The sequence below is a fragment of the Stegastes partitus genome, unplaced genomic scaffold, assembly GCF_000690725.1.
Source record: "Stegastes partitus isolate 25-593 unplaced genomic scaffold, Stegastes_partitus-1.0.2 Scaffold332, whole genome shotgun sequence".
NCBI classification, from domain to species: domain Eukaryota; kingdom Metazoa; phylum Chordata; class Actinopteri; family Pomacentridae; genus Stegastes; species Stegastes partitus.
Genome location: NW_007578063.1, coordinates 271,366 through 296,181, shown reverse-complemented (window position 1 = coordinate 296,181; position 24,816 = coordinate 271,366). Strand labels below are relative to the sequence as shown.

The 24,816-nt window shown below is 41.8% G+C and overlaps 1 protein-coding gene across 1 annotated transcript; it reads right to left on the bottom strand.

Moving 5' to 3' along the window:
• Nucleotides 1–1,119: 1,119 nt before the first annotated feature.
• rorca (RAR-related orphan receptor C a) lies at nucleotides 1,120–14,716 on the bottom strand. Its single transcript, XM_008283902.1, has 10 exons — nucleotides 14,403–14,716; nucleotides 8,292–8,377; nucleotides 8,033–8,174; nucleotides 7,474–7,914; nucleotides 7,243–7,364; nucleotides 6,636–6,768; nucleotides 5,684–5,791; nucleotides 5,402–5,512; nucleotides 4,180–4,292; nucleotides 1,120–4,069 (listed from the first exon to the last, which is right to left on the bottom strand). Exons 1-10 carry the CDS (start codon nucleotides 14,407–14,409, stop codon nucleotides 3,908–3,910), a joined length of 1,425 nt encoding a protein of 474 aa, XP_008282124.1. The 5' UTR covers nucleotides 14,410–14,716; the 3' UTR covers nucleotides 1,120–3,907.
• Nucleotides 14,717–24,816: the final 10,100 nt, after the last annotated feature.

The following is a 24,816-nucleotide window of genomic DNA, read 5'->3' as shown; positions in this document are numbered from 1 at the left end:
AACACGCTTGCTTGCTCTAGTTTTGCAGCTGTTTAAACACCCGTATTTAAGGAAATGGCACATAATAACGCAAAACAGAAATTTAACAGAGGCACCTTCTTCTGAGATAGAAGCAGGGCGTCGATGTTGAGGAGTTTCATTCGTGCGTATCCTTTAGCATACTTTCAGTTCTTCGTGCAGTAGGTGTGGAGTATTCATAGGGCCATGGAGTTCTTAAGCCCTCAGGGAGTTTTCAGCCTGAACTGGATTTTCTGCCTTGGCTTTTAAAAAAAACAAAAAAAAAACCCCTCCAAACTATCTTGTCTTTCCTCACTATCTGAACTGTATCTGACTATCCAGAGAGTTTCAGAGTCATGCGATTGGACTTTGTGATTAACGGCAGACGTGTCTGACACGACGCCCAATTCAATGAGGCTGGATTAAATATAATTTGTGTAATAAGATAAAAATGATTAGCAACATATCGTCACCAGCAGAGTTCTGGTTAATCTGGACTGTTTACAGGATTAAATGGGAAAACGCCTAATTGAGCTGTTACATGAATGACCACAAGTAGCTCAGTCAGTGTCCCTTAAAACACAAATTGCATTTTTTTATTAATTTATCTTTAGAATATATTTAACCCCACCATCCTAAATAATAGGAATAATGATAAATGTCACATAAATCGAGACGACAAGTGTTCCTTTTAATTGCAAAAAGACTTTTATTACATTCTTAAATCCACATATAGTATCACCATTGTGCAATAACACTTCACTGTGTTAAAACCTCTTGGGCTTTATATCCATGACATACCATAAATTATTTCATATTAAAATCTATATTGATTTAATTATAATAATCTTAAAATAGAGTGAAAATATCATAAACAGAAGGATCATGACAAAAAGAGAAACTTTTTAGGGAGACATCTTTTAAAAACGCTCTTTTTAAAAAAAATAGAATTACATCTCTCCAAAACAAAAACAAAACAAAAAAAAGGACACTAAACTGATGAGAAAAAAAAAACAAAAAAACAGTACATAAAAGGATAAAAATTAAGAAACAAAAAGATCACAACAAAACCAACACAAAATTCAGAGATTATAATCCATCTTTTATATTTATATATATATATTTTTTAATATCCTATTTAATCTATGACTCAAACTCAAAAAAAAAAAAAAGTTTTGCAATAATGATATTAGACAGGGGTAAAATCTTTGATAGTTCTGTAATCAAACATTCACAAGAACATGTACTGTACACAGTGATCAAGGTTTAAAGGTCTTCTATGTTGGTGCAAGGTGTCTTGCTAGCTAGACTAACTGCAGACACTGTAGGACAGAGAGCCCAGCTATCTCCCTGAGTGACTCTAAACGGAAATGTAAGTGCAGATCATAAGTTCTGCCCCCTGGACAGATTTCTTTTTTTTTTTAAAGCCTGCTAAAGTTACTAAAATACACTGAATCACTTGAAATCAGTCTTAACATTCTCAGGCTTCGACGCACAAAGTATTGCACTTTGTTACAATCTATGAGTGCCGTTGCGGCCGCTTTTCAGCTCGTTTGCAAAAAGAAGTTGGCTTGCGTATTTGGTAAATCATATTCGTTGTGCTGTGAGATAAACTGCGCTGGAGTGCTTGTGAGAATAATAACCGTAGTACGCGGCGGCGGAGACCCGACGTACTGAGAACAATGGGAAAGACATTATTGCACAATCCCACAATGCCACTGTCTTAAGTACCAAGACAAGGGTCACATCCCCTTCATTCTAGCTGAGATAACGTGGTGTCTGGCGAACAGCACTGTCCCAGCAGTGCAAAGCAAAAAAAAAAAACCTGGCTTAAATATTACACAGAGACAGACATCTGTCATGTGATTGTCATAAAAGGTAGAAATTACAGCAATGTTTTCTCCAATTGCAGCTGTTCTTCTCTCATGGCTTCTGTGGCGTACTGGTAAAGTAATACTTTTGTTTTTACAGAAACCCAATACGCCCCCTTTACTCGAAAGGTTCCCTCAGGTGTCTCCAGAGACTTCACTCGAGATCGACCTACATCTGTCTTCCTGGACCCTACAGGTGTGAATTACTCTGACACTGACAGCGTAGCGGTCAGAGAAGACGTCCTAAACGTATGCAAATCCAGCATTTCACTTTGCTGTTGTCTCCTGTCCAGTTTTAACAAACGTGGTTTTGACGATGGCGTTGGAATCTCAACACTAGCTGTTATGTTTTTGACGAAGCTCTCTAGTACGACTGCGCGTATATGAACTCAGGGGGGTAGCTGATGGCTCTGTCAACCCTTTGCTGTGCCATGTAGTGTTTGAAGAGGGTGAGGTAGTAAGGAAGTGGGGAATAAGGAATAGAAGATTTAATTCTCCAATCAGAACACCTTCGACAGCATCATCCGCCCCCGACCCCGAAGAGGGAAAGCTGATGCAGACAGTAAATCCCCTTTTTACTGACAGCTAAGAAGCTTAAACAACACCACCTTTCTATTCGTTTGCCCACTCGTCCGACCGTGTAGGTGCACATTTGTCCCGTTTCTTTCTTTAGTCCAGAGTCTTTTGAACCCGCTGGAGGTGCTGGAGGTTTTTCCAAATGGGGGGGCAGATTAAAACCCCATGCAGTGGTCCCAGCACCTCCGTCATACAGCTTTATCTACAGCGGGAGGGTGTTTCTGGTTGAGTTTCACAGATGGCAGTTTGAGTGCGAACCCGTAGAATCCTGTGCCGAAAGACCATTTTAGGATTCTAACAAGGGCTCATAAGTGCTAATTATCCAGATTCTTTTTTGTTTTGTTAGTTCAGCAACAATCTTTCTATCCCAGAACCCCAAAGTGTGGGCAGGCAGTATCTATTTGAGAGACCTGAGCACAAGCACGTTACCTTCCTCCTCCTCCTCGCTTTGTATGAAATCTTTAAGTTACATGATTATAGATGTCTTACATATATATTTATCTATATAATATATAAAAAGGAACATCTGAAAATACTTTCACAATACCTCTGTGATTCTCTCACTCTCATTCTCTAAGTGGCATTTGCAAAGGGAAAAAGGTATTAGGACTGAGGTCATTGATTGCATTTTAAAAAAAAAAAAAAAGAAAAATTAAAGAGCTGTCTGAGGGTGTGCTAATAAAAATACCTACAACGCTTTAAGCTTAAGTGCTATGCTTTGTGCTCTGTGTGCAAAAGTTTGTAAGTGCATGGCGACAGACACGCTGAATGTTTGCCCATGATTCACACAGATACAAAAAAAAAAAACCTTGTCTGCTTGCGAGTTTGATCATGGTCCCTTTAAACAGTTTGTTCATACGTTACAAAACTGCAAAAATGATGGGTGCTACCAAACATACTGATTGAAACAATAAACTGTCACTAGACGGACAACCGAAAACAGGCATCATTACTGCAAAATCTCCACAAAGTGGGTGAGGACTTTTAAAGTATGTACATTCTATATCGAGCCTAGGGCTGTGCTGAATGGTTGAAGGGAAGAGGGGTACATTCAACGATAGCTTACAGGAACTGTGAGAACGAAAGTCAGATTTACATTAGAAAGGAATTCCAACTCGATGAAAGGTTTTAAGGTCTTCTGATAGAAAAATATTTTTGAGAATACAAACGATGTAGGCTACGCTTTGAATCATTTTAACTCCCTAGAAAAGGAGGTAACATGCACTAATTGCCCAGCAGCAGCTTCTGTTAGTGTTAAGTTGAAAAGACTGGCTTGCAGGGCAGTGAAAGCTACTCCGCAGGGTCGGGAGTTCAGAGGTGAGAGGAGTGTGTGCTAAAGTGTAGCGTGCAGGATTGTCATTGAGCTGCTGGTTGGTTTTGCTTCAGCTGGTTGCCACATTTTAATCTCCCTCTCCCTACACCTCAATGTCACTATTTGAATCATGCTGTTTAGCTAAATGGTGTTAGCCCTCTGTGGAGTCTGGGAAGGTGATTTCACTGCCAAACACCTCTCTGTACAGCGGGGGGAAAGTGTATGCTGTCTCGGGGTGAACCAGACAGAAGAACTCCAGTTTGTCAATGTGAAGATTGCAAATGGACCTCATTGTGGGAAGCTTAGACACCATCTGCAAGGAAAAAACAGAAGAAAGAGTTAAAATCGACGTCACAGTCACGCAGCAGTTAAACAACATCTCAGGTCGTGTGTTTTCACCAAACTGGTCGTGCAGCTCTGTACCTTCGCTAGTTTCTCTTCAGATGCTCCCTCTTTTTGTAGGCAGCGCTGCAGAGCCACATAAACTTTCTCCTGCAACTTCTGGATCTTCTGGACGTCTGTCAGCCAGGGTCGGTCTGAGGAAAAACAGTTGCATCGTTAGCATCGTGTCACCAATTTGGGTCTGAATCTGGCAAGGCTTACGATGTACAAATATCTAGGAGCAGAATACAGATCATAAAGTTTTACACGGGTGCTTTTGTATAGTTTTTGCATGTTAAGTAGGACTGCTTGTACTTTACATAACTGCTGACCGTACTGAAATGTTCGAAGCTGATTTTCCGCCTTCGAGGCAGCTACTGGTTTCAAATTCACTGCAGTTCACTTTGCAGAGACTTGAATCTTGCCCGAGAGAAGAAATCGCTGGATTATATATTTTAAATGCCAAGGTTACATTAACGTTGCGTGTTAATGCAGTTGTCAGCAGGGACCAATTTCTCCTTCTTAAGCATTTAACAGTAGGCTGCCTATCGCCACGACCACTGAAGTGACACTCCTGCTGCTTCTAATGCAGGCTTCTGTACTTTGATGTAATGAAACAGTCAGCTGGTTGCACGGTAGAATTGTAAATTCAAAAAAGGTAAGAGTAAATTATGCAAACTGTGCTATAACATGCAAAACATGAGTATAAACCACTGTGTACTTGATAAATAACCCGTCAACAGTCGTACTACACTGTCACCATGGCAGCAGAACTGATGAATGCATGTTTTCTGCTGAGCAAAATGAAAAACTTGAAGTGCTTGTCCAGCTGACAAGGTTGTGTTCCTGTGTTTGTAATACAAAAAGTGGGTTTGGGGAGTGAAGAAGCTTTCTTTTGCATCTCTAAAATTAGATTTTTTACCAGATATGAATGGATAATGCAGTCCAATGGAGGCAAAGCTACGAGTAAAACTATGCTGTCATTCTTAAGAGTAAGTTCATGAAGCTTTAGATGTATTTTAATTTGGAGTAATGCTCCAGCTTTCAAGTTCAAAAATCAAAATTTAAACGTCTAATTATTCGCAATTAGCTCGACTTATGTCTGATGCACTGATTCAGCTACTGTGATTCAATGCTGTGCAGCAACTCTTTATCTCTATAAACTTTTATGTGTCCCGACAAAGAGCTCACCTGATGTACGATATACCAGTTTCACCAGTTCAGTGTGTGTGTGAACAGGACATTTAGAGGCGTATTATCTAACCTGGCGAGAGCAGCACGGCAGCACTGAAGAGCGCCATCTCTTCCTCGGACATCTGCGTACGGCTCAGGCTTTTAGCTAAGTCAAACACTGAATTCACCAGGTCGTCACAGCCTGAGAGGGGGGAAAAAAGGGACAAAAATAGGCCATTAAAACAGAAACTGCAGAATGCGCTGATTATGACAAAGGTGACACGGATCAAAGGTTTCATCTAAAAATCACCGGATCGTCCTTTTATGCAAAAGAAAGAGAGCGAGAGGGGAGATAGTGAATGGGCTGACTCACCGAGAGATTTGAAAAGCTGAGCGGGGGCAAATTTTCCGTCGAAGAGCAATGTGTTATTTATGGGGTTGTAGGCCCGACACATACGGATCAGAAGGACATCCATGCAGCCTGTTGACACACACATAAAAACATATGCACGTTTAAATAGATGCTGTGTGACGGATATAAGAAAACACAACCAATAAGATAGTAAATGTTAGACAAGTCCTGTGTGAGTTTGTAGATGTCACTGCATCTTTAATAAGAGTGTAGTTTTGCATAATATTCTGGGGAACGATATGCAAATTTTCACCTGCATACTAATTATGTGACAGAGAATTTATTTCCTTTCCAATCACACGATGTTACTTTGTCTCCTTATGCATTTGACAGATTAATTGCACTGACACTGACAGGAATGTAAAGCTGCACCCTCAGGTGTCACTCAGGTTTGACAGATTGCATTTAGGTGTGGCACCGTTTGCACCTTTTTTTTTTTGACTTATGCACTGAATCTGTTCAACCAAACGCTGCGTTACAAAGCTTCTCTGTGCCCTGCTCTTATTATTGCTTCATCTTTTTAAAATAAACACAGGTCTTGGCTGTCGCTCAAAACCCATTAATCTAGTATTTGGACAGTTTTATTGTTTTAGCTGTCACTGGAAGAAAAAAAACATCAATTTTTAAATTTTGAATTCAGATCAAAGGTACTGTATGTTGACCTGAGAAAGCAGGACACATGTAGCTAAACAAAGCCAGCCTTTCTTTACAGGAATAACAACCATGTACCTTTTCTAGTCACTCTGCGAGCATGTGATAGTCTGTGATGTCAGCCACCACTCCAGGGTAATATACTATTCATTTGACAGCAGCTATCTTTGTCGCAGCTAAACGTTTGCAGAGTACTCGCCATGTTGTCGAACTGATTGTAGCCTGCAGGGTGTGTGTGTGCGTATTGGTGTCATGCACTGACCTGCTTTGAGGAGGATAATCTGATCATTCTGACAGAGGTCCATGAAGCCAGTGATGCGCTTGGCAAACTCCACCACGTACTGGATTGCATTGGTGATGTGAATGGCACATTGTTGCCACATCACCTCAGCCGACTGGAAGAGAGACAAGAACCAGACAGGACTGTGAGAACCGCAGCAGCCGACAGACTTTACACGAGTTGTATTACTGCTGATTGCATCTGATTTCCACTAATATGTCCCGAACTTGCTCGACAGTATGTAATGCATTTCTCTTAGAGCTCCAACCTTGACGAGCGAGACGGAAAGCCGAGCGGGGAAATGTATGATAAAAATTGTTTGGATTTTCAAACGTCATTGCGAGAATGACCTGTGGCGACACTTGAGTTTGTTTTACTGTGGAGCTTTATCCAAGGTTAAAAACTGAAAAAACATTCTTCTGTTGACCTTGTGACACAGAACACGAGGGCCAACGTGATATTTAGTAATTATTTTTTCATACATTTACACTTTACAGAGCAGTTCATGATACATTTCATTTGAATCAACCATCCAGGATGATGGCGGACAATTTTAACCACTTGAAATGGTCACCTTTGTCATATTTACCTTGGTCTGGTATGATCGCGTCTCTTCTGGGCTATACAAGGTCCACGCCATTCTCTTCAGCTCCTCTGTGCTGTACTGGCTTGTCTCAATATGGGACTTCACCACACTCTGGGTTATGCGCTCTGTATGGAGGAGAACTCTTACTTTAATTCTTCTTTTTTTTTACCATTTACATTCAGATTCATGATGCTTTCACGGTGGATTTAATGCCAACTGAGGGTTGATACTGACCGATCTCAAGCAGGGAGCAGCCCTCGGGCACTGGGTTGAGGATAGCGTGTGAGAAGAGTCCAGAATCGTGCAACAGCTGGTACTCGTGCTTGATGCTGTGGTTGCCGTCGACAAAGTCCAAGTTGGTCTGTTCTGGTGAACTCTGAGAGGATGAGCTGCTGCCTCCACTTCCGCCCAGCATGTCCAGGTTACAGTATTCGCCGCCTCCGTCCTCCGGGGTCAGCGGCAGGTCGAACAGCAGGCCCTCCGGCAGCGTGGTAATGTCGTCCAGATCGCTGAGCGTGGCGCTGGAGCCTCGTCTGTAGGGGCGGCCGTGGTCGACGGCGTCTCCGCTCTCCTCGCGGGCGCCGACCCCCGCGCACTCCTGGGACTGCTGGTGCTTCTGGACCTCTGCGTACAGGCTGTCGCGCTGCTTTTTGGACATTCGGCCAAACTTGACAGCTGTAACGGGAGGGTAAAAAAAAAAAATCAGGACTACATGACACAATCACTGTGACAAGCTGAAAGTGGGAGGTGGAAAGTCACTGTAATTAAATATAGATCGAGTCACTGAACTCACCATCGCGGCTCATGCCGAGAGCGAGACACTTCTGCAGCCGGCAGTGCTGACAGCGATTACGGTTGGTCCGGTCAATTAGGCAGTTCCTCTGTCGTGAGCAAGAGTACATCGCATTGTTCTGCTGGCTGCGACGAAAGAAACCCTACGGACAAAGACGGATACGTAAATGAGCAGATGGAAGCTTGCCAGGTTTCAGATCAGACGCTTTGATTTGCTTGAACTAAGTGGAATCAATGTTTCACCACTGTTGATTGCTCACCTTGCAGCCTTCACAGGTGATGACACCATAGTGAATCCCTGATGATTTGTCCCCACAGATTTTACACGGTATCACTTCTATTTGAGCTGAGGAGAGAAAAGAGCGCAGAAAAAAACAGTGCATGTTAATAGGAGCAGATTATTTAGAAAAGATCAGTTGTTCTTTTAATATAAAAAGAACACATGCAGAAGGTATGAAGCATGATTAGAATGTAATTGCTGTCATTACATAATGAGTCATAAGACTGCAGATTTATTTTATTTTGCAGCGTGGTCTAAATCTGAAAACAAACTTGCTGCTCTAGTGTGAAAATTTGCTGCTTTTTCCTCCATTATAATGGATTATTTTAAAGATTTATGGACTTTTGCTAAAAAAAAACCCCAACAAAATCTCAACCACATAACATGAGCAACCTCTGATAAGCATTTTAGTTTTGCTTTTTCAATATACTGACAAAAAAAACCAATATAACACAGATTAACTTCTCGTTAAAATAACACAAAGCTGCAGTCCTGCCTTGACCTTAAAGGCTTGTACCTATTGTTAGTGTTACACAACAGGCATCAAGACATTAACATAAATACGTAAAGCACACTCAGGCCGCAGGTATGTCACAGGTAAACACAAGATTTGGCCGCTGTTGCAATATTAAAGGATTTTTTAGTGTCACTCACGGGAACATTAAACATTTGCTTTCTAGGCCTGACCGCAATTACTGTCAATAAAACGCCACCCATGGCAGCTAAGTACAAACCAATATTTACTCCCGAAAGTTGTGATTTTTCAAACTGAACTCAAACAAGATGACCATGTGTGATACTGATTGAATTTTCTCACCAAAAAAAAAACAAAAAACTGACATCCTCGACAGTGAAATGTTACCTGTGGATCACAATATCTGAAATGTAGCTGAGAATAATGAGATGTCACAGGATCTTGAAGAAACAAGAGAAGTGTCAAGAAGCAAGAGAGAGAGAGAAAAAAAAGGGACAAAGTGTATGCATTATACACCTTGTGTTCATTGTGGAAGCCTGAGCCTTCTTACTCAGGAACAGCCTGTTCTTTTCATTATGTTGTTTATCTAAGTAGCTGGGCCTCCGCAAGCCCAGAATAGCAGGCCAATTGCATTAGCTGAGGCCCGGGGTTATAAAGTTTCACGGTTCTCTCTCTCGCTCTGTCACTCCTCCTCCTCCAGGATGAGCAAAAACGTTAGCAGGTTAACAAAAAGGAAAAAAAAAAAACTGCCACGACGAACCCTCCGAGGGCCGCGAATTGTAACCCGCAGACTGTTACCGTGCAGACTGTGCAGCGAGATTTGATTTGCCGCCGGCTGCGGGGTGTGTGTGTGCCAAACAAACCACCTTTGTTGGGTCACACAGGGTATTAGGTAACCTGCAAATCACAGGAAGAAAAAAAAAATCTCTAACTGGTCTTTACAGCTCTTCAGAAAATTGCTGTTTTTCTAAAGCTGTTATAAACTACTCACAACCGACCAATCACATGAGTCACTGTGTGTGGGGAGAGATATGCGTCACGCACTGAGAGCAGAGCAAAAGAGGTTAGTGACTGACATTACCCCGACAATCTCGACTTAGGGGGGGGAAGAAAGAAAAGCGACATTTTCCATCCAACAAAGGCTGTTTCTGTGCTGACATATTATCTTGTTTGGGTAGAATGCTTCTTGCCAATGTAACTTAACTGAGGGATATAAATAAATAAAGGGCGATGGAAAAAAAAAAAAAAAAAAAAATCCCTTTCTCCATTGCTCCCTTTATCGCTCCCCTCCCCTCCTCCAGAGCCTCACCCCCGCCCTTCAGCCTGTTATATAACCGCCGTCTGGCCGCATTCCATGAACACACTCATTCAAAGGTGGTTGTCCTGGCAACAGTGCGCCGGTCCTCCCTCGCCCCTCCTGCGCTCCCATTGGCCTCCGAGGCGGGAGGCTTTGTCTGTGACTCGCCGCCTCACCTGCCAGTCAGCTGAGCGGCACAGTCGAGCCCAGTAAGCAGGAGCTGCTCCACTGACACAGTTTCCCATTCAGCTATGAGGGGGGGCGGCGCTTGCCCGTTGGCAGCCTCACAAGGAACACAATCTGGTTTTCTTGCAGGTTTTTAAGGTGGAACGCAATCTGAGTCAAAGTCCTTAAGTAAAGGGGGGAGGGAGGGTGGATCCCTGCTTTTGGTTTCTGAAAAGACAACAGATTTGATTACAGAAAGAGACCTGAGTTGAAACTGGGAGGGACAAGCTGCCCCCCTCCACTGGTGTACGACTTGCGCAACATCTGGACGTGTTTCGAAAAACATCTAGAACAGCTAGCAGCAGGAGGTGGGACAGACGTAGCTAATAGTAGCCCCTAACTTGTCGCAGCATGTCAAGCATTTGAGTGAAATTTCAGCTGTGTTTGAGTTAGACCATAAATCTATTTTTACTCGGGTGCAGTTGGCTGCCCAGAGATTCCTTTTACAGTTCTGGCCTGTTAGCTAATAAATGGTGCACAAGTCACAACATTTCAGCGAAGTGCACACTGTTTAGTGTAAATAGCGGAGCAGTTATTACTCCAACGTCGGGGAGCTAAAAGTGCAACTATCACCTTTTACGTATGTTGTAATGCAGCATAGAGTCTGAACAAGAGCTCCTTTATTCTCCCTGGAATTTATTGAGGGCATTTCCACTAATCTTTGTTCTGAGACAAAATGTTCTTAGAAAACAATTTTTGTATTGTATTAACAAAGTGAACGTTTGACTTAAAGACAAGCAGCTGGAGTTTAAAAACCCTCCAGAGAACGTGTTGAAAACAGACATTTTATTGCGTCGTGTCTTTGCCAAAGTAATTTCTCTGAGAATCTTTCGGAGCCTCGGGGCGGAAAACAATGTTCTGATGTCAGAGACAACACGAAGGAACCTTTAAACTCAAACAAATGTCTCACAGTTCTCTCTGTGTCAGTCAGTCAGTGTGTCAGCGTCTGCTGATCAGCACTTTCTGTCCTCGTCGCTGCTGTAAAACGCTCGGCGAGGGAGACTTTGCCCTCTCATCCCAGCTAATCAAACAAGAGTCCAAGGTCCTATTTACCTTGCACTTTACCTACACCTGAGATACTGTATACTTAACCTAGATTCGATTGGGCTTCTGGGGGCCTGTGCTTGACGAGTGGCATATATGATGTATTGTGTAACAAACTGAGAGGTTCGATTACCAAAAGAAGCAACAAAAATGTCATTTTTATGGAAAACACACACTGCTCTCGTCCTACCCAGTATCTCCCAGTGCAGGGCCTCAAACTGCCACCTGTTTTCCATACAGCTGGAGTATGTGAACGGTAATAATTGCTTCTTCTTTTCTCCTTCTCCTCCCACTGACCTACCTAGAGAACACAGATAGTATAATATGGCCGGGCACTAACCTCAAACTCTTTAAAAATGCACTGACTATTACTCAGCATGTACAGTAGCGGTGGAATGAGGCGTATTAGTGTACAGCGGCTTCATCAGAGAGTCCCGCATCATGCGTTGCACTTCAGTGTATACAGTATACTCAAGTGTATTACGAAATGGGCCTTTAAATTGGCACCGCTGTATAACATTCCTGAAACTGGAAGCCTGCGATGTTATGGCACATATGTTACGTGCAGTACACAAGTCTACCTGCACACGAGTTATGTCATCTTTACTTTTTGATGCTTATTCTCATATTTGAGTTTTTCTTGAGTCTTGTTTCATGGCTCAGCACTTTAACACTCAATATAAACCCACTGACTTGACACAAAACTATGCAAACCATTTCCAACCTTCTCCATTTCAGAATTCCTCGCCTTCTCTCAGAACAAACATTCACATGTTAAACAACAGCGCTGCGCCTGCCAAGAAAACCAAACCTCACACTCCGCTCCTCCATAATCCTGCACCATTGATCAAGGCAAAGATAAAGTGCATTCACTTGACCGTGCCGTGCTCCGAGCCCGAACCCGAGAGGGCCTCTGCAACACAAGCACAACCACACTGAGGAATTCACTTCGCAGCATGTAATTTTTCATGCTGCTCCAAACCGCAGGAACAAATTTAGGACTGTGCAGCCGCAATCACGGTCGCCTTGAGTTAAAATCTCCCTGCGTCTGTTTCGATGTCACTTATCCTCATGAAAATAGATATGAGCTATCAAAATGACACTGCACTAAGATATAACTGAGTCTAAGCAAATATCAAAGAGCAAAACTATTATTTTCCTTCATTTTTTCCAATTACTGTGCTGCAGAATGAACCACAGGCGCAACACAAGAAAAAAAAAAGCAGCTACGTGCCTAACATTCGGCCACTTCTGCTCGCATACTAACACGCAGGTTGTGTGGCGAGTTTAAGCGTCAGATAAGCAGAATGGAATCTTAGCATGCAGTTGTCAGAGAGAAAAGGGCACCTTGACACATACTGTAACTTGCTGTGAACTTCCCTGAAGGCTGCACACTCAACAGATAGTGGCTTTGAGGCTGAGCTCAGCACAGCAGTGTCCTTGGAGAGCAGAGAGCAGCCTTTCCTCTTTACTGTTACCAAACCTTTGATCCTCCACTAACAGGGCTCCATCACGCTCCTGTAAAGCTGCAGCATCAGTGCACGGAGGCATAAAGGAATAAGGCTGCTTTATTGAAACGTATTTGATCGCATTGCACCACACTTTGCCTAACCTCTTTATGCAGCAGTTTACAAGAATAACCTCTAAGTGAGAAAGTTCATTGGTGCTATTAAATGCAATCTATGCAGGTACAAAAGTGACTTCACAGTCCAGCTCTGTGTGTGGGTGACACTGTAAATTATGTAGTATTTTGACAAAAATGGCATTGACAAGCCGTGCTTGACTGGACTGGCATACACTCTGGTTGATGTAAGTAACCTTAGCTGGCAGAGGAAGCTGAGCTTAACTGAACCCTGCTGTGCTTCACGGTTAAATGTGGGCTTGCTGTGCCCATATCCTGCTTGTCACAGCAGTGCATGAGGGTTTGACATCAGGAGAGCACACAGTAAGTCATTTCAAATGGATAAATCTTCCCGTAAATGGAAATATATGCCAACAGACATACGCTTGTATTTCATAATTATAATCTCGGTCCCATAAAACTGCTGTTGTTTTCGTGCGCTAAAGTAATAAAAGCCAGCTCTCTGTGCCTGTGCGCTTCCTTGACAACTGATTTAAATTATCAACATTGTTTCATCAGTAATGACGACAAACTGCCTCCACCCGCACACACACACGTACACACACACACACACTTGCTGTAATCCTCAATGACAGAACTAGGTCAATGGAGCACCTCCTCTCTCTCTCTCTTTCTCTCTCTCCTCTCCCCCACCCTCCTCACCCCTCCTCCCCCCTCTCTCACACTGGCCGCCATACTGCTGATTCTGAAAACAAAAACACGCTGTTTCATCCACGAACTGTCAACCACAAAGAAATCAAACCACAAGCGCAATTTGGTCCATTACGCACAAATACGCACGAAACAGGAACTCCAAAAAATGGCACAACAGTGAAAAATGCGAAACTAATTTTCCTAATAAATGAGACAAAAGTGAAATTATGTACAAATATGGATCATATTCATGTAAAAGAAGAGGCTCGAATCACAAACTGGCCACTTCTCCTGCGTGTACAGTCCCTGCCAGCAGATTTTCATGCGGCTTGACAGCCAGTGAATCACTCCGCTCACCGCCCCCCTTCCCTCTTTCGCTCTTACATAACTGAAGTCGCTCACCGGCGAAAATAAAGTAGCCGAAGCACAGCTCCAACGCATTTTTTCTTATCACAGACATAACTGGGCTAAATAAGCACACAAAATCCTTCACAGTTTATACAAATAGAACAAAAACGCGCATTTTGAGAGTTATGTAAATCAGTGATTAAAGTAGTCCGCTTCAAATAAACATCCCGTAAACATTTTATTTTAAAGCAAAGTGACATATTTAAGTTTAATATAGAAGCTACAAGCGTATTTTACTTCCCTATTAATGCAATCTGGCGTTTCATCCAGTGCGCGCTTGCAGTTGACGCACTTCGGTTTTTTAAAGCCTTCCAATGCGCACTCGAAAAGTTGCACCACAAACACATTGTAAAATGCACAAACTCACCTCTCATTTCGGCGGTGGAAGTCTAGCCAACACTTAAGGTCATACAACTCCAGGTGGAAAGGAAGCCGGGAAACACTGACGCGCACGTATTCGCTCCAAACCGGAGCAGCTGAAAACTGTCACAACAACGACTCCTCATATGGATTCTTTCTAGCTTTCGTTCTTCATCCGCGCTGACCTTTGAGAAAAGGAATAAAAGCGGCTGTCTTATTTGACTGGCTCCTCTCGACTATCGGTATCTGCTTGTTTGTTGGTGAAGTAATAACGCGTCGCTCGCTCGCTCCTTGCAGCTCCGTCCTGCTCTGTGGCTCTGCGTTCTAACCTAGTTTCGGCGCGTGGACTACACATGATCCTCACCCCGCGGTGCGCCCGCCTCGTGCCCCGTGAGCTGACGCGCGCACCACCCTCCCCTCCCCACCTCCCCTCGCGCGCTTTAAGGAGGCTCGAGCGTGCGTGGGAAAGTGTGGCAGTGTGTCAGTTCAGACCGACAGTCACCCAGCGTGGGAACTATTTAATAACAAGCGCACATTTATTCTGCCTGCAGAGTCTTCTCCTCCAAATGCACCCATGTTGGATTTTCCTTTCGCCATGAAAAGGAACCAAGATGCATTTTAGATTAAAAAATAAATAAATAAATAAAAAACTACCAAAAACCAGGTCTGCATAAAAGCCTTTTTTTTTTTACATAGTCGATAAATAATAGGATTGGAGAATAATGTTCTGTTAGCAGTGGCATCTCTAGTAATTAATCAAAAATTCAAATCCAGGAGTTGATAAAAATGGCCTGACATTTTAGAAATAATACATTTAAGATATAAGTATCACAACATATGCAATAAAGTTATCTGACTGGACACATAAACAGACTCAGTGTGTCCCAGTGTTTAGGTAAACACATGCCATAAGCAACATAAATTAGGTTCAAACTTGATTTAGGCATCTCTAAGTCATCGCCACTCGTCCCCAATGAAAAGGAGCATTTTAGATAAAAATAACACAACCCAAGTCTGCATAAAAACCTTTAATATAGGCAATACATTACTGGATTGGATAAACCGACTCACAGGGTCATATTAGTGTTGTTGCATGTTTACATACGCAGCTTAAATCAAGTTTAAACCTTTGTTAGATGACAAAACCAACATAAAATAGGTTTAAACTTGATTCAAGCATCTCTAAGTAATCTGTATTCTTTCCCCTTGAAAGGAACTCTAGTGCATTTCAGATATCACAAACCAAGTCTCATTAAAACTCTTTCACATGCTCAGTAAATAATTAGATGGATTTGCTGTTTACGTCTGACACTGACGAAATCGTGAGGTAAACGTGATGTTTTTCTTCCCCCTTGAAAAGGAACTGCGATGTATTGTAGATAAAGGCTGTGCATAAATATCACAAGTCAGTTCTTCATGAAAACTTTCCGTATAGGTGATAGATTATTGGATTTGACAAATAGACAAACTGATGAGTTCTTTCAGTGTCACTGCATTATCATACACTGAATCTTACAACACAGCAGCCCAGAGTTTAAAAAAGATGTGACATTTGATGTGGATATTTGATGAAAATGCACCTAAATTTGCACAAGTTGTCTAACATTGACCAAAAAAAAGGCGAGATTAACATGATGTTTGCTGTAATATTACTTAAGATCAACCAGTGTGCAGCTGAAAGATAATATTTGATCATTTAAGAAGCTGATTTTTGTCTGACTGCGTGAATGCACGGACAGCGTTGCTGCTTGATTTCATAGTACACTTCCTCTTCTTCTTCTTCTTCTTCTTCTTCTTCTTCTTCTTCTTCTTCTTCTTCTAACAATAATAATAAATTAAAGTATCAATGTTTAGTTTTTCCTGCCTCTATCTTCATAAAAGAAATTTCAGTTCTGGCAGCACATTATTGGATTAGAGAATAATAAACAGACTGAAAGATTCACATCAGTGTTTTTGCATGTTTACACTCAGTAAATCTCATAAAACAGGCTAAATCCAGTTTTAACCTATTTTATTTGTTCCATGGGATCTCTCTGGGTAATGGTAATGCAGCATAATATTCATGCATTAATGATGTTTGCGGTAATATTACATAAAATTAAAGTCAAAAAGTGTCCACCTGGAGGATAATAATGCATTTGACAATTAAAGAAGCTATTTGATGTATTACTTCTAACGTTTTCTGCGTAATTAAAGTGTCCAAGTTGAGTTGGAGTATTAATGTTTGGTATTTCCTCCCAGGGAAACAGCTATGATCCACTCTAGACAGACTAATAGTTAAATATCACAAGCCAGGTCTTCATAAAAGCATTCAATGTAGGCAATAAATTATTGGAATTGGAGAATTATTAACAGACCTAAATGCTCATATCAGTGTCTTGCATGGTTGCATAAACACACAAAACAGCTCAAATCAAGATTAAATCTATTTTATGTTAGTTAAAGCATCTCTAAGTAATAATAATGCACAAAAATGGTGCGATAGACATGATGTTTGGTCTAATATTACATAACGTGAATATCAAAACGTGTCCACCTGGAGCGTAAAAATGCATTTGACAATTTGAGAAGCTGTTTGGTGCATTATTTAAAAAACTGTTCTGGGTTATTAAGTTAGACATCCAAGGTAAATTAAAGTGTTAACACATGTTAGTTCCTCCATGAAAACAGTAACAGGGAAATAAGACAAACTAGGTCTTCATAAAACCCTTTAATAAAGGCAATAAATTACTGGAATGGAGAATTATTAACAGATCATGTTGGTGCATGCGGGAATAGAACGTCATAAAACAGCACAGACCGGAATGAGTTTAAATCAAGATTTAGACTGTTGTATGTTAGTCTTGGCACCTCGAAGTAATAATAAAGTACCTGAAAGCACACAAGCAGTCTAATATTGACTAAAGTGTCGAGACAAACATGATAGTTGCTGCAATATTACATAATGAGTCTTTAAAAAGTGACCCTCTGTTGGGTGATAACATCTTTTAAGCGAATTATTTTGCAAAATTTTGAATAAAATTAAAGTATAATGAGCTAAAACATGACCTTTATAGGTACTCAGGTTTACACTTGACCATGGCTTTTAACTGAAATGGGAATTCCCGTTATAAATAATATATTTCTGTGTTACTTAATCTGCAAATTAAAGAGTCAGAGGTTATATGTTAGAGGAGAAGCCACGTCCTCTGGATGAAAGGAGTCTTAATTATATCACAGGATTAACGGACGCTAATCTTATAGAGGAATGAAGTGAGCGCAGGTTGAGCTTTGTTTGTTTTGCTCGAAGAAATCTATCTATCTATCTATCTATCTATCTATCTATCTATCTATCTATCTATCTATCTATCTATCTATCTATCTATCTATCTATCTATCTATCTATCTATTTCTATTTCTATCTATTTCTTTTTCCTTTTTTAAAAATGTAGGAGTGTTTGACAGGAGGAGATGAAAACAGCCCCGGCACAAGAAAAGCCAGACACAAACCAAACCCATTAATAACAATGCTGATGAAAATAATTGATTTGCAAGCGTGGGCAAGATGACGAGTGTATCATGTAACTTAGGCACAGTTATGAAATGAGGAGAAGCGAGAGATTATGGTAAGTAGGTTAGTGGAGCAACACAGAGCTTTCACACCCCTCCCTCTCTCGCCTCTCCGCCGTGCATGCGTGGTGAGTCTTCCCCTGTCTTTTTCCACTGTGAACACTTTTGTCCTGAATCATATCAGTTTATACAGTCGCCCGGCAACACCTTCTGCATGCTTTGTGTTCGTACTTCTGTTTTGTTTCTCCTTCTTGTGTCTAATCTAGCATATTTTTTCTATAGGTTCTGCCTCTCCTGCGTGTAAAAAAGGAAAAATGTCTTGCTTTTCCTGCACGGTTTTAAAAATACAATGCTGGGAAAGTGCTGTCAGAGTGTTTGCTTTATTATATTCGGCAGCTGTAAACTTCCCCTTCCTCCCATTTTATGGTTTTGTCAGTCTGATTGTTTCCTTCCTGATCCTCATCTGTCGTCTTTCTCGGGTTATATTATGTCCCCGCCGCCGCCGCCGCCTGTCCCGCTGTCGCCACGAAGCAGCCACACATCCATCCGGTGTTTCGCCTGCAGCGTCACTGACCTCCTGACCCTGAATCTTATGTAACCATGGCAATACCCAAATTAGAACATGGGAGCATGGAAAGAAGGAGGCGCTTAGAGCTTCACACACGGGCACGTAGCTCTCAGACCAGCTTTCCAGATTATGGCAGATGGAATGAGTGTGTGCGTGCGTGCACCGTGTGTGTTGTGTTGTGTCAGAGAAACACAACAGATGCCAAATCTTAAATCAAACACCTTCACCTCCTGAGCACGGGGTTGTGGTATTGACACATCCGGAAACGTTTTCTGCACATTCAAAGCGTGATGCATGAATGCAGTGACAATTTAATAGCTCAAACTGGCCTCTGTCCTGCACTGCATAAAGCCCAGTATACTGAGAGGATTATTTTAGGATCCAGGCTCTGGCTTCCGTAATCCTCTCTCCTCTCCTCTCCGTCATCCTGCTAAACCCCTCTCCCTTCTCCTCTTTCAAATGCCCACTAATCTCTCTCACTTGGACTCTGTGTGTGGCTGTAATCTGGTTTGTACCTATCTTTCACCTGCACCAAGTTCACATCAATAGGTCAGTGTGCCAAACTTCAAGGTGCTTCTTCGCTTTTCATGTGTTCGCTCCTGCCAACGTGACAGATGGCCCCGCGCGGTGCTTGATTGATGTTTTAAAGCTAAACGCAGACGATAACATGTTCAGATGCGCGACTTTACGAGTTCAGTATAGATTTAATAAGCAGCAGACGAGGTGGCTCTTCTGGAGACTGTTGTCTGACACAATCCCCCGGCAGCTAAAGATGTCGGCGCTGTCATGGAGCTGTCATTGCCCCCTCCAGGAGCTGCAGTCTTAGAAGGATAGCTGTGAATAATTGAAGGTCCGGTTATATAACAAAAAAAAAAAAAAGTAGAAAAGTTTCGATCGAGCTTATTCACCTGATACAGCAGAAAAGCTCCAGAAGCAGTGAGAATGTGCACCTCAAGTAAGACTGCAATGCCAAACTTATGGAAAAGCTCTGATTTGTTAGTAAGCGGAGAATATTCCTACAACGTTCCCTAAAAGTTCTAATACTGAAAGAAGTCGTAATGCTGAAAGAACGCTTTAGGGATGTTTATAATGCCAAACAATGATCCCGTGAGTTTAAATGTTAACTCAGACATAATGTTTCAGCTGCAGCGTTTAGAGGATGTTTTGAGGACACTGTCACAGATTATGCAACATGATAACAAACCGAGAACACTCTCAGCGCAACGTTAAAAAAATGTTTTGAGGAGCTGACAGAATGTTCCCTATAAAATGTTCCCGCAATGCAGCGTCTTAACTGAGGCAGAACATTTGGGCTGTAACTGGATGTTTTTATTGTGAGGTAACGGATTATAGAAAGGAACATTGGGAGAATGTTTGAAGGGGCAAAAAGTTCAAACAATGTCAGATTTTAAGTAAAAATGGCTTTTTAGAATTCTCTTAAGGATCGTACCTTTGAAGAGGAGCAACAAAAAAAGGAACGTTCCAGCAGAATGTTCTCACAATTTAAACAAAAGAGTCTTATAATGTTATAAAAACACATTATTCTACTCTATTATGGAACAAAAGAAAACAATCTGAAAGTTTTAATGCTGTTCAGGCATATTGTTCTATCGATGTGTGTTTTTAGAGAATGTGATCCGACAGTTTAAAAGAACGTTCTGGGAACCTTCTCATTGGAAACATTACTACAACACCGAACAGTAATATTCTTAGAATGTTTTTAGAACACAGCGATTTCTTCATCATCATTATCGTCAGTGTTTAAGCGGCAGTTCTTCAATTACAGGACGAATGCAGAATCTGATTTAAAGTGTTGTTGAAAGAAGGATAATTGCACCATGGGATGTTCTAATGAAACATAACGTTCATCATGTTCACCATCTGAATGCCACGAGTACACACAGCTGACGGGTCAATAATTTGCTAACCGACGATGGAATCAGATGAAAATTCAGGAGGTCACAGAAGTTATTAGGATTCATCCTGAGGGAGGCCTTGTGGAGAAAAGTCACGGAGAGAAAAAGCTTTTTGCACCACAAACGTCCGCTAAAATTTCGTGCATGTCCTGATGCATGAATATGAATAACAGAAAAACCTTTTTGTACGAGTGAATCATCCAAGTTATTCGGATTCGTCCTCCAGGGAAAAGTTGATGTTCGTAGAAAATTTTGTGGCAATCTACTGAGTATCTTTTGAGATATTTAAGTCCCTAGAGCCTCGCAGCTCTCGGCTAAAAACCACAGCGTTAGAGAAGCTCTTTTACGCCCGCTTTAGTGGTTTTAGAGTCAAATGATCTCGTTAAAAATTCTAATGCTGCTGCTTTGGTATTCTAGTGCTCCCCTAAAACCTCATCAACCCGCCCAACTCCAACTGGTGTTGTACTTGTGGCAAGGTGAACTGGATGTGACACATGAGCTAATGAGCTAAACAAAGAAGAAGAAGGAGCGAGCCGCAGTACCCTTCAGCTCACATTCGACTCAGTATTTGTCCTCCTCCGGCAGCTGTTGTTGCCAGAGACGGGCTGAATTTATTAACCTTAGGTGCACGTCACCTTCACATCCTGTCATAGGAAGTCATGCTGTTTATTTGGTCTTGACAGGCAGTATTTAAACGACGGGCATCCAATTAAAGCTGACATTTACCGCGGTGTCCGTGCCGCTCACACACACACACACACACACACACACACACACACACGCCGTCTGTCCTGTTGTCTGTCGATACCGCTCTGCTTCCATCTAGATAATATTGCATCCAACAATCACGACAGGAAGGAGCGACCGCGGGCATTTTCACGGTGCTGACGGGGATTTGATGGAAGGATAGAGGAATAAACATCAATTTAGACAGCCTAATAGATAATACTGGGGCCCAGATGAGATTATGGCTGAGATTATATCTGTGAGATAAAAGTGGAGTCTTAGAGGAATATTAAATAAGGATGGATGTGGACCAGGGATTGCAGCCTCCTCCTGGGGCTCGTATTTATCTTGTCAGGAGGATATTACTGATGGAGAGTCGTGTAATTCAGTGCAAAACACAGGTATGAGTACGAAATTTAAATCAGTGCTTCCATCATGACTCATATATATATATATGCATGTGTATGTATTTTTAAAGGTGCATAATGTGACCCCAGATTATGACTAATTCCCTTCATTTCTGCAGTAATCCTTGAATAGCCAGGCCTCCCTGTCTGCTGCAGGCATTCGAGGCCTGGAAGTTCATTACCTCTTATCTCATTCCTACCATCTGCTGCTATTTTTCCCCATCACTGCTAATTAACTGCTAATCCTCTCCACATTTCTACGGTTTGAAAAGATGTCATCACCCATTGTTGCGCTCATCTGGACGGAGGGTTAACCAGAGAAAACTTTGTCAACATCGCTTAACGTCTGCACAGGTCTCGACATGCCGTTTGTGTGTCTAGTGTCTGAAGTCATCGCATACCGTTCGTGGAAATGGTTGGGTAGCGCTCGAACAATATTGGTTCAATAATCAAACCGGCCGTTGCTCTGCATACACATTTTATGGATTTTCTATGGATTTTTTCTTTGGTGTGAAAAGAGAGACGCCGAGTTGAGCGCAGATCAATGAACAAGATCAAGAAAAATATATCGGTCATACGTACAGCTGGGTCATGGGGTCTCGTTGTATATTGTGTGTGAGTGTGTGCTCGCATCCAGTGTGGAAATTCATTACAGATTCTCAGTAAAAAAAAAAGAAGGTATGTGCTTGTACACATGGAGCATGAAAAACTGAAACTGTTACACTGCGTACATCCAGAACAAGCAGCGTTTTGCATTACAAAACAGTCAGAGCATAGATTAAGGCTGCAAAATGCTTTTTTTAAAAATGAAAACTAACAAAAAAGAAGAAATCATATGAGACAGCAATACAAAAACAATAAGGAGAAACACACAGAGAGAGAAAGAAAGCCAAGTCGATGTCCCAACAATCTGAAGATGATACTGAAAGGAGATCTGCTGTTTCCAGCGCTCGCTTCCATGACAACAGCCTTGCAGGGCCCCCGACCCCATGGCTTGTCTGTAATGAATCATCTGCCCTGAAGGTGAGGTAACACCCACAAAACACATTTGTGCATGTAAAGACTCACACATAGGCGTGTGGCTGGACACACACACACACTGTACATGCAACACAGACACACACTCGAACAATGATGTTCTCTTCTCGTGTCAGATTGGCTTTCAGAGGACCGCTGTTTACCTCTAACAGGAGTGGACGCCGAACAGAGAAAAAAAAACAAACACTTGTTTACATCGAGAGGATTGTTTTTCAGTTATAATGTGTTAAAAAAAAAAGAGAGAAGTGGATTGTGCTTCAACCATAAGAGCAGTTTGCACATCACTGCTCATCAGTGACACCCTCTGATGACTGGTGTTGAGTCACACCCAGAATTTGTGTGTTTGTGTATGGATGCACATCGATGTGTGTACTCGTACGTCAAACTATATCCCCGTGATACACACACACACACACACACACACAGGCACACACACACAGGCGTGTTTGTATGTGTCCGTGAAAACAGTATGTGATCCATTTTCACTCCACAGCTGCTGCGGAGAGAGAAACTAAGACTTTGAGACGGTTAGTCAACAGGAGGCAGCAGGAGCACCTAGGGCCCTGCAGCTCATGTTGTTTCCGAAAAACTGAGGTCCTTCCATTTCCAGGGAACTGCCAAGTGTTTTGGTTCAAGAGATCAAACGGAGGAACGTTTCAAATTTCACACATGCTTTAAAGATCGTAAATTATAAACACGGCCTCTGTACATTCTTGGCTCGAGGCGATCAGAGCGTTTGAAGGACCGTGTATTACAAGATATCTGTGTATCTGTACATTTGCACACAGTGAGATTAGAGAGAGATCCCTGCCCAAAGGTGTTATTTTTTATCTCCTTAGATATAAACATAATAATAAAACCACACTTTACGTGTATAAGTGCTGATAATTCAATGAAACAAATGTAAGTGCGATTTACTGCCTTTATACTTACAAAGAAAATTTAATACAGTTGTGAATGAAAGTTTACATACACTTATAAAGACCATGTATGTCATAGCAGTCTCCAATGATTCTTATAACACTTTATTTTTAAATGATGGAATGACTGAAACATGTGCATCTTTGTAAAAAAAAAAAAAGAGAGAAAAAAAGTCATGCATTTTGTTTTTTTCGTATAATTATCATAGGTCTTTTACAGCAAATTCTGATTGGTCAAAACATACATACATACCACACTGCTAATATTTGATTAAATGTCCCTTGGCCATCCACAAGCTGCTGGTTGTATCTTTGACCCTCCTCTTGACAGAATTGGCACAGTCAAAAGTAATTTGTTTTCTTTCTGACCCAGACTTGGTGCTTCATCACAGTCCACAGGTTCACTTCTGATTTGGGGTCACTGTCTTGTCGAAGCATCCAACTGCATCCAAGATCTAAGCTTCAGGTTGATGATTTTAGGTTTCCTTAAAAAATGTGGAAGGAACCCTCCATCTTCATTATTCAGTTTACTTTGTGTAAAGCCCCGGAGCATAATAACGCCACCGCCGTGCTTGACAGCAGGTTCGGTGTTCTTGGAGTTCATTCGAGGGCCCCATCCCCAATCCGTCTCAGCTGGGTTTAGTTTTAGGAACTGTGGAGGTCAGGTCATCTGATGCAACACTCCATCACTCTGTTTCTTGGTCACATAGCTCTTACACAGCCTGAGGGTGTGTTTCAGCTCTTTGTCGTCCTGTTGAGAAACAAGTGATGGTTCCACTAAGCTCAAACCAGATGTTGCTGCAGAACGTTGTGGAGGCCGTACTGGTCAGGTATTCGCAATCAACAACTGCAAAGCGTTGCCACACCGTCACACCTGCTTCACAACGGAAACCACACAAACAACAAGACATGGATGCAATAAACTCACCATCAGACTGAAGATGCATCTCCACTGGTCTCATGTCCTTTTACACTGTTTCTTTGCTGACCAAGAAAGCCTGATTTACATAGTGTCCCCTTCTAATAGCTGGTGATGACATGTGACTTGAACTGTGTACACTCTGATGTGGGATGTAGTTAAGAGGCTGGTATCTCTGCATCGGAGGAAACTGTCCTGATGAGAGACAGCTTCATCACTGCATTTGATGGTTTTTGCGACAAAACTTTGTGTTGTTTCTGTACTTAGGTGAGCAGTTCTTGCTAGAATATGAACTACTATTGATGTTGTCACCATGGCAACAGATGACTTCATGAAGCTAGGGAGGATACTAGCGATGTTTTGTTTTTTCTTACATTC